At 39.3% G+C, this 16,090-nt stretch overlaps 1 protein-coding gene across 1 annotated transcript in view; it reads left to right on the top strand.

Annotated features, from left to right (window-relative positions):
- The first annotated feature begins 1,256 nt into the window (after positions 1-1,256).
- The window catches only part of LOC126459374 (aldehyde dehydrogenase 1A1-like), a 74,772-nt gene continuing 59,938 nt past the window's right edge, over positions 1,257-16,090 (top strand). The window contains exons 1-2 of the mRNA XM_050095857.1: positions 1,257-1,378; positions 15,790-15,894. Coding sequence (XP_049951814.1) covers positions 1,343-1,378; positions 15,790-15,894 — 141 coding nt within the window. The 5' untranslated portion in view covers positions 1,257-1,342. The remainder of the gene's footprint in view (positions 1,379-15,789; positions 15,895-16,090) is intronic.

The following is a 16,090-nucleotide window of genomic DNA, read 5'->3' as shown; positions in this document are numbered from 1 at the left end:
GGTAAAATAAAAGGTAATAGCGTATTAAATCATGATATAGTTATATTCCTTATACTTTTATCTTTAAGAAATCATATTTGTGTCCATATCGGACGCTCCCTGTAAACACTATACCGGGTGGAAGGATCCTTGCATTCATAATACCGGTCATCAACGGGAATTCCCGAAGCTCTCCTATTAGACCTGTAACAAAATAATTATGTATAAGTCATTTTGAGTATATTTTCTACCAGCATACTTAGAATAATTACTGGAAATATTAAGTTCTAACAAAATGCTGACACGTTGAACAAAATGTTATTTATTTCGCAGGAAAAAAAGCTTACACCGAAAATAAACTTCTGAAGATATCGCAAAACCACTACGTATGATGTCAGAGAACTCAATTTAGAATGCCGGCACTAAAATCTGATCGAGATCGTACATACTACTCTAAAGTTACGTTTCTCGCCAATCTGAAAAACACGGTTTCGAGAAAAATGCGTTTTAAGTTTTGAGTTAAATTTTTTTTAGTTAAGTTAGACATACATCTAATCAGCGATCCACGGACCATACAGAAATCTTCCAGATCCAAAATGAGGACCTCCTCCATCTTCTTCGAGGCCATGGTCGTCCTGTGGGCCTCTTTGGTAGTTAAATGCTGCTCTGTTCGTTCGATACGCGGTTCGCCCGTATTTGTGCAGAAGTTGTAACAGGCTGGTCCGATCTCAGGTTCGAATACTTTCATAATTTCCATAACGCCTGTTAGGCCGACGTTGAAATTAGATACTGCTACAATGGCCGCGATATCGACTGTTTTTTTCCCACTGTGAATGGTTTTCCGAGACCAGGCGCAACCGTTAAAACTTCCGTCGGTGTTTTGAGTCTAACATCCGAAGCATCGTTCCAACAAGTCAAGTGATAACATGTCGAATTAAATGGGTCACCAGTTTCTTCGGTATCTGACATATCCGTCCGGAGCCGAGGCACTTCACAAATCGCCTTGTAACGCGATAACGGAATTTCTGGAGAACTTTGGATGAACGCTACAACAGACATCCCAGAGAACATCCTAAGCAAAAAATAAAAAATAAAAATATATGAAGACGAAAAAAGTCGCAGCTGACCTTCATCTGTGACTGATTGTGTCTTAAGATTACTTCTCTCTGTAGGCCTATCAGACGTAGAGTTTACTTATCTTTGAACCGACTTCCTTTTATCTTTATGATGCTTGTCACGTGCATTACGTAACTCCAAGTGTTTTATAAACTAGGCAAGAAATCTGTCTGGAGTCAGTACGCCTCTCTTGCCAGGTTGTGCCGATTTGTGATATCCTTTGTCCCACCTTCCCTCATTATTCGTCATGGCTGACAAAGTTCCAGCACTCAAATACACACAGGTAATGTGCATCATTTGAAATCACTTTAAGTAACAAAAATAACAATATTCGGTCGAGAGCATTTTTAATTCACTTAGCGTGGCAATGAAATGTTTTATTTAATGAAAGTCAGTATGTGCACTACTATGACTGCACACATGTGAATGCTTGATGAACACAGGGTAACAAAAACAACAAGGAGCAAACAGAAAACTGCCAATATCAATTTACAAATCCCACACATCCCCTTAAACTGACATCGACTCGTAATATGAAGTTCAACTGTATAGTCACTCCCCTACTTATTTTACCTGTATTCAGACAATACATAACATTCTTAGGCGATACTCTGGCAATTAGTTTACCTTCTAGAACGTAGATAAGTCGACCCTTTTTATTAAGTAATACTTACTGCCCTTGGCTTACTGCTTTTCTAACTGAGAGCAAATTCACGGTATGTTTTGAGATGTAAAGAACGTCAGATTATCCTGCTTCTACTGTTCTACAGCATAGGCCAGAAGGAAACATCTAGGGGGCTCTGCTATTAGGCCATCACCTAATACGCTGATCGCTGAGCTTTACGTGGCTTGGTATTATCAAGCTCCTCTCCATCGTCAGTCGTATCAATCGAGGCACAAGAACCTAAATAACACATCTCCCTTTCTTGTGACTTTTAAGGATCATCTGCAAGAAAGGCTTTCTTGTGTTCAGACTGTTTTCTGGTTGCATATCCTTTATCGTTATTTTTTGACGAGCATCCTCCTTTTTCACTCTTGCTAGAACAGTGTTTTGCAGTAGGTTCTGTTTGTTCCACTTGTACCATTTAATAATGCGTTCTGTATGACTTAGTTTATTGGGATTTAACGCCAATTTCTCATATCCGTTTCTTTCTTCTGGTTTGACATCTTGTCGTAGTTTTACTTTAATAGAATCTCGGAGGCTACGTGCGCCACTGTTTTCCAGAGCCATATCAGGCTGGTAACAATTCCTATGCGCTCTTCACTCCCGGGAACTCCATTTTCCACTGAGCTATACGTGGCTTGGTATTATGAAGCTTCTCTCCATCATTAGTCGTATGTATCGAGGCACAAGGATCTAAATGCTAGACCCCCCCTCTCTTGAGGCTGTTAAGAAGCTGCTGCAAGAAAGGCTTTCTTGTGTGTTTTCTGGTTACATTTTCTTTATCGTTATTTTTTGACGACCTTCCTCCTTTTTCGCTCTTGCTAGAACAAGGTTTTGCAGTATGGTCCTGTTTGTTGCACTTGTACCATTTAATAACGCGTTCTGTGTGACTTAGTTTATTGAGATATAACACCGGTTTTTCATTCTCATTTGTTTCTTCAGGTTTGACATTTTGTAGCAGTTTTACTTTATTAGAATCACCGGTGCTACCTGCGCCACTGTTTTCAAGAGCCATAATCATAGGCTGATAACGATCGGGTTATCCAGCCAGGAGAAAAGTTCCTATGAGCTCTTCATTTAAAAGCGGCCGTTATGATTCGACCGCAGTATTCGTCTACCGACTTGCAATTACCTAATTTGGTTGTGCTTAATGTTCTAAGCAAGCTAGACTCTTAAGTGCTCTTTTCCAGGGCCGTTCAAGCCCCTGCTGCCGTATTCGTGTTCCATATATGGGCATAATTTGTCTTGTCCATGCAGAGTACAATCCAGGAATGCGACTTTCTTTTCTTCCAAAGATCGTCCAGTTTCGTCGCAGCCAAAGAAGGTTCTCTTTAACATCCCACACTTCGTCGTGGACAAGTTAAGCCTCCACTTCAGATTTCCACGTCGAATAATTTTCCGAGCAACTTTCCCAATACTGGGAGTTTAGATGAGGTTGTAACACTCATTTTAGGCCTGGACGTTAAAATAAACGGCAGTCTCTATGTGCTAGCGATCAACTGACGAAAATAAAGTAAAACATAAAGTCGGCACTCATGTAACTTCACTTACTCTGGATTTCCACGCACTACTTCTATGTGTAACGTTTATGAAACGTCCTGGGCCCATACCTTTGGGCCGGCAGGCGTGGCCGTGTGGTTCTAGGCGCTGCAGTCTGGAACCGAACGACCGCGACGGTCCCAGGTTCGAATCCTGCCTCTGGCATGGATGTGTGTGATGTCCTTAGGTTAGTTAGGTTTAATTAGTTCTAAGTTCTAGGCCACTGATGACCTCGGAAGTTAAGTCGCATAGTGCTCAGAGCCATTTGAACCATACCTTTGGTTGAGCATTTTTAGTACCGCATAAGTAACGTGAAAAATCTTTTTGAAAGAAAATTTTAATTAATAAAAATAAGTGCATGCACTATTATAACTACATGTATATGAATGCTTGACAATTACACAATAACAACAACACAAGGAGTAAACAGAAAACTGTCGATGTCCTAAAAAGCATTATAGAGGACACATAGGTGAGAACTGAACTTAAAGGAGTGCATCTATTTCATATCATTCTGTAGGCCCTACTATGTTCGAGATCAGAGCTGCTCAATAAGACATAAGAGCGACCAGCAAGCATTACTAAGTGGGTAGGCTAATGTAACAAATCAAAGCAAATTAAAGAAGAGCAGGCAAATGTCCATTTTATGTTATATCTTCAAGTATACTAACAAAATACGCCGGAGTTGTTCTGGAAGCGGGAAAAAACACTGTAGTATAAAAATGATCAGAAGGAACAAATGAAAGGGCAGACAGCACAGAATTTTCGCTCGTTTGCTGTAATGACTACTTGAAGTTGTGGCTACAATGTCAGCAAGGCTTGGGACCCGGCATTGAATGTAATTAAGAAGACTCTCAGCAAGAAGTACGAAATGGCGACCAGGGCGGACGTAGCAAGCACATCGACGCTACGACAGATTCCGACGCCAACGACCGATGGCGCGCGGGTGCGGGCGCGGACGGCGAAGAGAGCGGCCCGCGGGGGGGATTTAAATCGATTGCCCGCCCTCTGGAGCTGAGTTCGTCAGCGCACCTGACGATGCCGACATGTCTGATCGCCGAAATATTGAGCCCGTTGGACACTATGGACCGGCGGTATACCTGTGGACTGTTCAAGCATTTGCTAGACTGTTTCTGTGACCATCTAGGATGCAACATAAGCAGTCACTAAATATAAAGTTTTTTTGATTTACAATGTATTTCGCAGGCTTTGTTTCATGAGCATGACTGTAAGAACAAAAACTTATATTAACATAATATTAATGCTGATAATCAGTGACATCCCAATTAAACTACTAGTTCTTCACTGAGTAGGAACATCCCTTTCCTAGCTTTTCAAGAAGCTTGTTTTTCAATAGACATGATTTCATATTCAGAATCATCTTACCTTTTAGCCTGTTCATTACCATACGTTGTAAAATCTGACCACCGAATTTTAATTACCCTGAAATCTTAATATGCAGCATCTGTAGTGCAACTTAAAGGAAATAATTTAAGTAATTTACAAGTAAAACCTGATCTATTACCTTGTGACTATTACTTCCATCAGTCTCCGCTTGCCACTTCATAGTCCAACACATCAAATGCACAGCATCGTGTGAAGCCATGCACACTGACTGACAAAAACGTGTGTTCAATGCACAGTTTTTTATACGGAGTGACTACACTAAACTGGCTGAATTCATGAATGGACACAAAAGAACTATCACTCTCGCAGACACCCAGTACCCGGTTGCTGTCAATGCTCTACAGTATAAATCAAGAGACCTTAGTGCCTTTTCCACCACATGGGACATATGGATCATCCTCCCTGAACATATTCCCACTTCTTGCTACTCTCCTGGGCATAACCTCAGTTAATCAATCTCCCTTTTTTTCCATTAGAAGAATTTCATTATTAAGTCAACCGACCTTTTATCCCCCCCACTCCCTGCTAGAACAATATTTTACAGCATGATTCTATTTGTTGCACCTGGAGCATTTAATAACGCGTTCTGTATGACATAGTTCATTGAGAGAGAACGCCAATTTTTCATTCCCATTTGACTCTTCACGTTTGGGAATTGTGTAGTAGTTTTACTTTGATAGAATCTCCGGAGGTAAGTGCGCCACAAGTTTTCAAGTGCCATAATCATAAGTTGATAACGATCGGGTAATCCAGCCAGGAGCAAAATTCCTAACCACTCTTCACTCTCAGGGTCGTTATGATCTGATCGCGGTATTCGTCTACCGACTTAGTTATCTAATTTGGTTGTGCTTAATGTTCTAAGCGAGCCAGAGTCTTCAAGTGCTTTTGCCAAAACTGTTCAAGCTACTGCTGCCGTATTCTTGTCCCGTATGTGGGAATAATTTGTCTTGTCCATGAAGAGTGAAAATCGGGAATGCGATTTTTTGTCTCTTTTCTTCCAAAAATCGTCCACTTTCGTCGGATCCCAGGAAAGTACTCTATAACATCTCACACTTCGCAACGGACTAAGTTATGCCTTCATGTCAGATTTCCACATCGAATAATTTTCCTCCCCGAGCAACTTTTCAAATACTGGGAGTCTAGATGAGTTTGTAACACTCATTTTTAGGTCTGAACGTTAAAATAAACGGCGGCCTGTGCGTGCGATCGATCAACTGACGAAAATAAAGTAAAAAATAAACTCGGCACTCATGTAACTTTACTGACTCTGGATTTCCACGCAGTACTTCTATTTTTAACATTTATGAAACGTCTTGGGCCCATACTTTTTGTTGAACATTTTTAATTCGGCATAATTAACGTGAAAACCTTTGTAAAGGGAAGTTTTATTTAATGAAAATAAGTACATGCACTATTATAACTGCATGCATATGAATGCTTGACAACCGCACAATAACAGTAACACAAGGAGTAAACAGAAAACTGTCATTATCAGCCAACGTGTCCCAAAAAGCATTGTAGAGGACGCATCAGTGAGAACAGAACTGTTTCGCGCCATTCTGTAGGCCCTACTACATTCGAGGGTAGAGCAGCACAATAAGACATACGAGCGACCAGCAAGCATTAGTAAGTGGGTAGGACAATGTCACAAATCAAAGCAAATTAAAGATGAGAAGGCAAATGTCCAATTTATGTTAAATTTTGAGGTATCCTAACTCACTTCGCCGAAATTGTTCTGGAAGCGGAAAAAAATGTTTGGAAGGCAACAAATGAAAAGACAGACAACAGAGAATTTTCCCTTGTTTGCTGTAATGATTACTCAGGTTTTGCTAACGTTATTTCTTTTCAATTTTTTTAATCTCCTTTAAACGGGACTTTCAGTAGCAAAATCTTCAGAGATGTTAAATTCTTTAAAATCATTTCATTAGTTAACTCAGTCTTTTTACAGCTGAATATACTTTTTTACTCTGCAAACTCCATATTGTACCTATGGAGAGAACACTATGTACCAGCATAATCAGCTACTTTTCCCATTCCGTTCTTGGTGGGGAGCAAGGAAGATTAGGATTTAACATTGTATCTACAACCCATTCAAGGATGGCGAGATAGCAGACTGACCGCCTATTATGCTTCTGCTTCAGTCCAGATTTCCCTTAATTTTGGTGTTTTATAGTACACAGTTTGTAGTAACGGTATGTTACCTGGGTCATCACTGAAGGTGGATTCAAGAAACAGAAAAAATACAGTTTTTAACCTCAACAGCAATGTGTTTGTGTTTGCTGCTATAAACAGAGACGGCGAAAGAAAATCACTGCCAGTTACTGAGGGCTTGGCACAACAGCTTGGCGCGTCTACCTCAACCAATCACGTAGCGCGAATTCGCAATTATCTATAGCGACACCTCACTGTTGTTGCAGTTCTACAGAAGACCATCGTTTCGCCTGCAGGTATTTGTGCTTCGAAGCTGAAAGCTATTTCGCCGACTCTATTGTAGCTAGTTAAGATTATACTGCTGACTTCATATAAATGTTAGAGTCCAAAATACATTAGCTGAAAATACCTAAGGTCACTGACACCCAGCTTTGTTTTATTTCTAATAGTTAGCGCCCAGCAATGGTGAAAGACACAATGTAACTGTCTTCAGCAACTTGTTTTCGAACCCAGCTAATTTCATTGAGTTAGAAGTAAAACAATTGTATATCTATGGTGAAATGTGTTTAACATTAACTATCTAAATTCGTTTATGTTTGAAGGACACAACCACTGGAACATGGTTTTCACTGTGACCACAAGTCTTACATCATATGAAGAACAACGTGCACATGATATGTGGTTGAATGCATATTATGTACGCTCTGTTCAATACTTGCTGCTTAATATGTGGGGCTTTTGAAAATGGCCAGTGTATGACCAAAATTTGTAAGTTAATGCAGATGTGCAGGAAAAACGGATCCATAATGTTCGAATACAATATTAGAAGTGTGCTGCTTGACCAAGGCATGTCGATTAAATATAAAGGCACAACGTTCCAAAGCAATATGAATTGAAATGAGCATGTAAGGACTGTAGTAGAGAAGGCGAATGGTCAACTTAGATTTATTGGTAGAATTTTAGGAAAATCGAAGGAATTCATAGGCGGGCTGCCAGATTTGTTACCGGTGGTTTCAAACAAAACTCAAGTATTACGGGGGCATTCCGGCAACTCGAAATGTGAATTACTGGAGGGAAGATGTCGTTATTTTTGAGGACCATTATTGAGAAAATTTAGAGAGCCGACATTTGAGGCTGAAACGTACATTTCGCATAAGAACTGTGAAAATAATATTAGAAAAAGTAGCAGTGGTACGAATGTAGAGGAAGTGGTGGTAATATGGACCCCAGTATATTTTTTAATAAAATATTGTACATTAATACAATAATAGTACCTTAATTGATATAGTTAAACTCTACTGACAGTTAACTAAGACATTATATTGATTAAATTCATTAAAATGTCAGAATACATTTATTATTATTTTGTTTCGCAAAGATGATAAATTTGACAGCCAACAAGATGTGCACTTAATATGGCGCCCATGGTGTTTGTTAATATGGACTCCCAGTATATTTTAAGGATTTTTTGCTGCAAGAAAAACGAAGAATTGCTTTTTAATTAAAATACGTATTTATTATGAAACATAAAACCATAAAAGTACAAAGTAGCACAGCACTAGCAACAGAAGTAACAGACATAGTCCTCTTTCTCTGCCCCCACGCATTCGTTGTGAGTCCGTAAAGAGCACATTAGGCATTGCACCAATAATTCACCACGAACATCATATGAAAACTTCCCGTCATAGAATAGGCAAAGATTATCTGGCTGGCGTTCACCAACCGGAAGGTCACACGGAGAATGACCAGAACCAGTTGAGAGCCCCAAGACGTTACCGTCAACACAATCTGAGTCATCACTTTCTATTTTTTCTTGCTTAATCAAAGTTTTCTTTATCTGTCGACTATTGTTAGTTAGTCATCACTGTCCATTTTTCTTGCTTAATCAAAGTTTTCTTTAACTGTCGACTATTCTTACTAACGGCTCTTGCACGACCATATTCACCAAGCCTTCTACTACGAGTTTGGGTTTGGGTTCCAGAATAAGATGTCTGTGATATATCATAACTCAAGTTCCTTTTGATAGCTGCTAATTACCGTCGACCGCGTCCAGGGCCACGAAGATTAGCTGCAGTTTTTCTCTTCTGTGTAAGCTTCTAATTCATTTTTATATGGATATCCTGTCGCAAGACTAGCAACACATGGTTTTCGCCCACGAGACGATGTTTTCATCTTCTCACGTATGGGATGGATATCCCTTGGAGACTCACCAAATGCAATTTTAATACGCCCATGGACATCAATTTCAATAGCATCAAGGTCCTCTTCAGTCTGAACTCTCTTTTTGGGTTGCTGTTGTTTCGGTAGGTCGGCAGACGCAGGAATCGGGACTTCTCCCCCAGCGATGAATTCATCATCTCGAAATTTCTTTCTTTCTAAGGGATAAATTCCTGTTACCCTAAACCCATTTACTGCATTAATGCCGGTTGTACACCTGGAGGTAGGCCTTACCAAAGAGAGACGCTATATCACAGGGTCCAACAAGTTTGCCTTCATGGAGCATCCACTGACGAATATTCTCACTGTAGTGAGTCTTAAATGCACCCGTAAAAGTATGATCCAGGGGTTGCAGTTTGTGTGTTATGTGTGAAGGCAGTGACAAAATGGTGATGAAGTTTTTTTCTTGCTACATCAATCACATCAGTTTTCCTTACATGGGAGAAGTGACCATCAAGGATGAGTAGTATAAGCGATGCCTCTGTTGGCTTTGTTTTTTCAATAAAATGTCCGGCCGCTGTGGCCGAGCGGTTCTAGGCGCTTCAGTTGGGAACCGCGCTGCTGCTACGGTCGCAGGTTCGAATCCTGCCTCGGGCATGGTTGTGTGTGATGCCCTTAGGTTAGTTAGGTTTAAGTAGTTCTAAGTCTAGACGACTGATGACCTCAGATAAGAACGTCTGCCATATTCGTTCTCAGGAATATGAACATTGGGGGAACATAAGAATCTCCTGCACTATCGAGCAGATGACCATTACTAGAGACCTGCACTCTGCAGCAGTCAGAGAAAAAATTTGGCATTTACCTCTGCTTGCAATTACTTGTGGTGTCTTAGTCTGAACTACACTAAGGCCTGTTTCATCGTTGTGACATACTCGATCTTCTGGATATTTATGTTTCTGGAATTCAGCTTGCAGCAAGTCATAGAATGAGTTAATTCTCTCACGGGTAAAGCCTTTTGCTCGAGCATATGACGTTCCGGTTGGCTTTCTAATTGAAAGGCTATCTTGATGACATCGAAGAAAATGGTCAGGCCAAGCCCTTCCAGCAAATTCATTTCTGAAGTTTGTTGCAATTCCATTCCTAACTGCAAGTTGGTAGGCAATTTTTCGAACATCCATATGAGTACAACCATAGAATTTGGCCCCTATATAATGTAAGTAATCCACTAGTTCATTTTCTAGGCATGCTGGTACAGCTGGTTTTCTTCCAAGCTTTTTAGTTTCAACATCTACCACCTGTGGGGTATTAGCCTGATACACATACCAGTGCAGAGTTGTTTTTGGGACAGTGAAATGTTTCGGTGCTTTTTTAACTCCCATCGTTTTGCTTACGGCAGCAAACACAGCCTCTCACATTTTATTTTTATCCCACACCTCCCTTTTGGGGGTTGGTTTAGATACCAGATTAGTCCTAGGCATGTGGAAACAAAAATAAAAACATTTTATGGGCTGCTCATAATATGGACCCTGAGGTCCGCGTTACAAGCACCAATGGGGGCCATATTACAGTCACCTTAAACGAAATAATACCACACCTTTTAATCTATTTGAAACTGTTGCCAATACTTTCTGGGTTGTATGCATGGCACTGACATCTAAGTATTAACCAATAATGGTACGTTAATAAAGTGAAATTCACATACCTCTGAAAGTTCTGAACAGGAGCTTGAAACATACTGTCACTCAACCACTGTACTGACCTGCTTCCAGTGCTCCTACAGGCCAGTGAGGATACTAGTAGACTAGTTCCAGCTATCACCACTAGAGTTCAGCTAAATGTTATTAAGATATTAAGGGGGGCCATATTTGTTGCAGGGGCCACATTACCACCATTTCCTCTATATACACAATCGTTTTGCCCCTCACTCAAATTGCGAGTGGAACAGAAAGGGAAATGATTAAAAGTGGTGGGTTTCTTCTTCCACACACCATATGGTAACTTTTGGTTGTATGTATGAGTTGATGTAGAAAACTAGTACCCTACTGATTAAAAATGAGTTACTGTGATTATGCCCCAAAATAACTGTATTTAGATATAAGTTCAGTTATAAACATTGTAGGCCTGTATGGTTCAAAATAATTTGACCAATATATTGTGTCTAATCATTATCTGTCAATTAGGTTCACATAAAAAAAGAAAAACATTGTGTATGGTAGCATAAATATAACTAATGACTCAGCCAACACAGTAACAGAGAATTTATGGGAAAAACAGAAAGTAATTAAAAATCAGAGCTGGTGAAGAATTTCATAAAATATGTAAAATCATTCAAAACCTACTAGACTTAGACTAAGTTCTTACTTGACAGAGGGGCAGTTTAAGTGAAGTATAGTAGTAGCTTCAATAACAACCCAAGCCATCAGTCATCTTGGGCAGTTTTTTATGGTGTGCAAAATAAGTGGAGAACAGCTGGTGACATTTTGGATCTTAGTTTTGTCTGTGAGATGAGATAAGTTTGGGTATTACATTGAAACAGAACTCCCTATGAATAGTAAATGGGTTCATGACAAATCCGGGGACATACTGTTAAACTATCATTAGCTATTAAAAGCTGCTGCCTTTCCTGTGCATTCAGTTGCTTGGCTTTGGTTGTTACTATAGAACTAGAAACAGTAATGTTGTGCAGTGGCTTCTTGAAAAATGTAGATAATATGAGAATTTGTGTGGAAGAAACTATGCATAGTTTGGATAATGAACTGACATTTAGCATGGAGCAGTTCTTCTCTACTCAGTTTGTGCATTTTGTTGTAACAGTTTGGAGTCTATCATAGATGGCCACCATCTTACTTCTGTCAGCTGTAAATAGTTTTGGAAGTCAGTGTTTAACTAACAGATATGTCATTAATTCAAACAATGGAAAATCGAGGATGGAATGTAACAATATTATGAAAAGGAATGTTGCTACTCACCATACAGCAGAGATGCTAAGTCGCAGATAGGCACAACAAAGAGACTGTCACAAATAAAGATTTCAGCCAATAAGGCCTTCGTCAAAAGCAGACGACACACACAAAAACACACACACACATACACACACACACACACACACGCAAATCCAACTCACATACACAAATGTAGTCTCAGGCAACCAAAATCACACTGTGAGCAGCAGCACCAGTGCGTGATGGGAGTGGCGACTGGGTGGGGGTAACGACAAGGCTGGGGTGGGGAAGGGGAGGGATAGTAGGGTAGAGATGGTGGACAGTGAAGTGCTGTGGGTTAGACATGGGCAGGGGGGGAGTTGGGGAGGGGAAGGGGGTAGCGGCAAAGGAGAGAAGTAAAAAGACTGGGTGGTGTGATGGTGGAATGAGGGCTGTGGAATGGGAACAGTGAAGCAGCTGGATGTGTGAGGGCAGTAACTAACAAAGGTTGAGGCCAGGAGGGTTATGGGAATGTAGGATGTATTGCAGGGATAGTTCCCACATGCACAATTCAGGAATGCTCTTGTTGGTGGGAAGCATCCAAATGGTACAACCTGTGAAGCAGTCATTGAAATGAAAGATGTCTTGTTTGGCAGCGTGCTCAGCAGCAGGGTGGTCCACTTGTTTCTTGGTCACAGTTTTACAGTGGCCATTCCAGTGGACAGACACCTTGTTGGTTGTTATGTCCACATGGAATGCATCACATTGTTTGCAGCTCAGCTTGTAGGTCATCTGACTGGCCTTTACTGGGATAGGTGATGTTTGTGACTGGACTGAAGTAGGTGGTGGTGGGAGGATGTACAGGACAGGTCTTGCATCTAGGTCTATTGCAGGGGTATGAGCCATGAGGTAATGGCTTGGCAGCAGGGATTGTGTAGGGATGGACGAGTATATCATATAGGTTTGGTGGATGGCGGAATAACGGTGTGGGATGGGTGGGTAGGATCAGGGCATGATGAGGGGTAGTTGAACCCTTGGTGGAGAATGTAATTCAGTTGCTCCAGTCCTGGGTGGTACTGAGTTACAAGGGGAATGTTCCTCGGTGGCCGGACGGTGAGACTTTGGGAGGTGGTGAGAGACTGGAAAGTTAAGGAATGGGAGATATGTTTTTGTACAAGGTTGGGAGGATAATTAGGTCTGTGAAGACATCAGTGAGGGCTACCTGTGAAATCAGTCATGTGATCTACAAGCTGAGCTGCAACCACTCTGCTGCATTCTATGTGGGCATGACAACCAACAAGCTGTCTGTCCGCAAGAATTGCCACCGACAAATGGTAGCCTGTTATTTCATTATCTACACCTAATATCCAGTCTCTAACCTATGAGAGGGATTCCTATTACCAGAGAATTAATGGCTGATAAAAATGCAAGAGAGGAAACTACATCTTACAAGGGAATAGCACTATTTATAAACAAGCTGAGTACGAATTTTGAAGCTTACAGAACTAAAGTAGTTGTAAATTTACTTGGACATAGATTGCATATGACTATTAGTTCTTTACCATTCATTAACTCAATTTACTCTGAAGGTAATGTCTAAGTTGGGGGTCTTTAAGGTGTTAAACAATGCAAAACATATCTTAAAACCATGAGAAAGATATTGTTAACCAAATATCTAGCAACTAACTATTATTAATGTTGGACTGTGTATATCAACGATAAAAGAGGTCAAAACACTCAGTACCTTGTATACTCAAAATATAACTGAAACTATTAAATCATAATCAGCAAAAAAGTGTTGCTTCAAAAAAGAAAATTGTGTAAAATGACCTAGTTATCTAGTTGTACACATTTTCCTTTGTCTTTACATACTGGGCCAAATAAATTCCAGTAATCACAAATCAGAGGAATAGGATCGAGAAGGCCAGTTCTATGTACAGAACAGAAATTTATTCAATTTGTGATGGAGAAAACACAATAACAGTGGAAATCCCTGCTGAAATGAACTTATTTCGTTCATACATTACATAAAAAATATTAGACGCAAACACAATAATAATAATAATAATAATAATAAACCACAGTGTATGGGAAATCCTCAACACATAACAAATAACATCAGCCTGATGGACTCAGATGTACACTGAAAGCTTTGTAGGCATTACCACATTTTTCATAAACAACAAATGGGCTGAGGTTATGAATGTGGCAATATTCAAAATTCTTTGAAGAACATTGATTCCTATTTCTCAAATAATATTCTAAAACACATGGAGCTGTTTTAACCGTGAAAATTGTTTCAGATATAGCTCAGAGAGATTTATAGTATTAACAGTCTACATATTTCTTTTAATTTTTTGGAAATGTCTGAAGACTCTCAGTTTCCTTTTTAAGAATTTTTGCACCTGATTATAAATTATGTTCTGAGCTCCTGTTAAGATTTATATGGATGAAACAAATAGATCTACAATGTACAAAAAAGCTCAGTTGACTATGTTCTTTGATCTGGCTTCATTGGGGTCAAGGTATTCTGGAGGTAACTAGATCCCATCAGGCATAAAGCAGTAAACTATAAAGCACTACACATTCTTCATCATTTCAAAAACATATATTATTAGTCACTCTTACAAGTTATTATATAGATTCATGGGAGAAGATTCTTATTAAGTGCATGACAAGCAGTAATATATGTTATAAACAGGATTCTGTTTTTACACTGTATATGTAATTGCTAAACTTTGATAAATATTAGTAGGATGGTGTAAATATTAAGCTCACAAGAGCACATTTTTAATTCTTATTTATCAATGATTGGAATACTTTCTGTTCTGACAGCACTTTATTACACAGGTGGTAAATTTGATGGTTGAAAACAGTATGTAAAGAGATACAGAGTACATAGCAGCTGACAACAGATTATAATAACATATCGTAGCAATTGGAAACAAATACAAAAGTAGTAAAGTAGCTGATATTTAGTATGGTCATGAAAGCAGTAATATTGTTCATGTTAGTGGATTTCTTTGTATTTTTACTACATCAAATTTAAAATCAAAATAAATGAATAGTATATAGTAGTATAGTGATGCTTTATTACTAATACAATAAATAGAGTAAGTTTTGAAACAATCTCAAGTCCTTGTTGAGGTACACCTTGACTCCTACCATATCCCAGATGATTGTCCTTAGTGATGGGGTTCATGGAACATTATGAATAAATAAATTAAGGAAGTTAACTGCATAAAAAAGAAAATTAAATTCAGAAAATGTCATTAAATTCAAATAGGCTTACATGTTGGCTATTACTTACTGTCAACTGGTGCAACTTCCAGTACAGCTGTTAGAAATACACACAAAACAGATAACAAGACACCTAGCTTTGAGAGCCTCAGGTTGCTTCTTCTGGGAAGAAACAGGAAGTGATTTATAAGAGAGTGTTGGACCTCAACATTGTGAATTTATAAGTACAGTAACAACTACAGTTAAGGGAGTGATAGCAGCACAAAGAAAAGAGAGAAAATACGATAAATCGAGAGAACAGAGGAAATGTCTTTTGGGGAGAATAATGAAAGAAGGTAGAAATCAAGCAAAAAACTAGTGCTACAAGGGAGAATTGAAATCATCAGTGTGCTATTGCAGACAGTGAGTGTCATGTGTTTTCCTGTACTGTACATTAATTAGGTACGGAACATACTCAAGATGGGCTGTAGGGAAATGAATTTGTTTATAGAAGTTTGAAAACAGTGTAAAATATTGTGTTGTTACCTGCCTAGATGCATAGTCCTTCTTTATATAGAATTTCCTGTGTGTTTAACACAGTGCACAAAACTTACCTAAATTCTATTCCTATTGCAGCTTTTTATAAACAATGAATTTGTTGATTCGGCCTCTGGAAAAAAGTTTCCTGTTATAAATCCTGCCACAGGACAGAAGATTGCCGAAGTTTCAGAAGGAGATAAGGTAAGTGGTTACATTCCCTTCCACTAGAATATACATGGCATCTGAGAGTAATGTGCTCATGATGTAGAAGGTAATATCATGCCACATTGTGCTTGGGAAGGAAACAAATTGAGCTGTTTTTTTCCCAAAGGAAATGAAAAACACGAAGTAAACTGTTTTGGAGTTTGAATTATTCTCTCATTTAAAAACTGTAGAA

Source organism: Schistocerca serialis, chromosome 1 (genome assembly GCF_023864345.2).
Source record: "Schistocerca serialis cubense isolate TAMUIC-IGC-003099 chromosome 1, iqSchSeri2.2, whole genome shotgun sequence".
In the NCBI taxonomy this organism is placed as follows: Eukaryota; Metazoa; Arthropoda; class Insecta; order Orthoptera; family Acrididae; genus Schistocerca; species Schistocerca serialis.
Note: the sequence above shows the minus strand (reverse complement) of the source record. Positions and strands in the feature narration are given on the sequence as shown.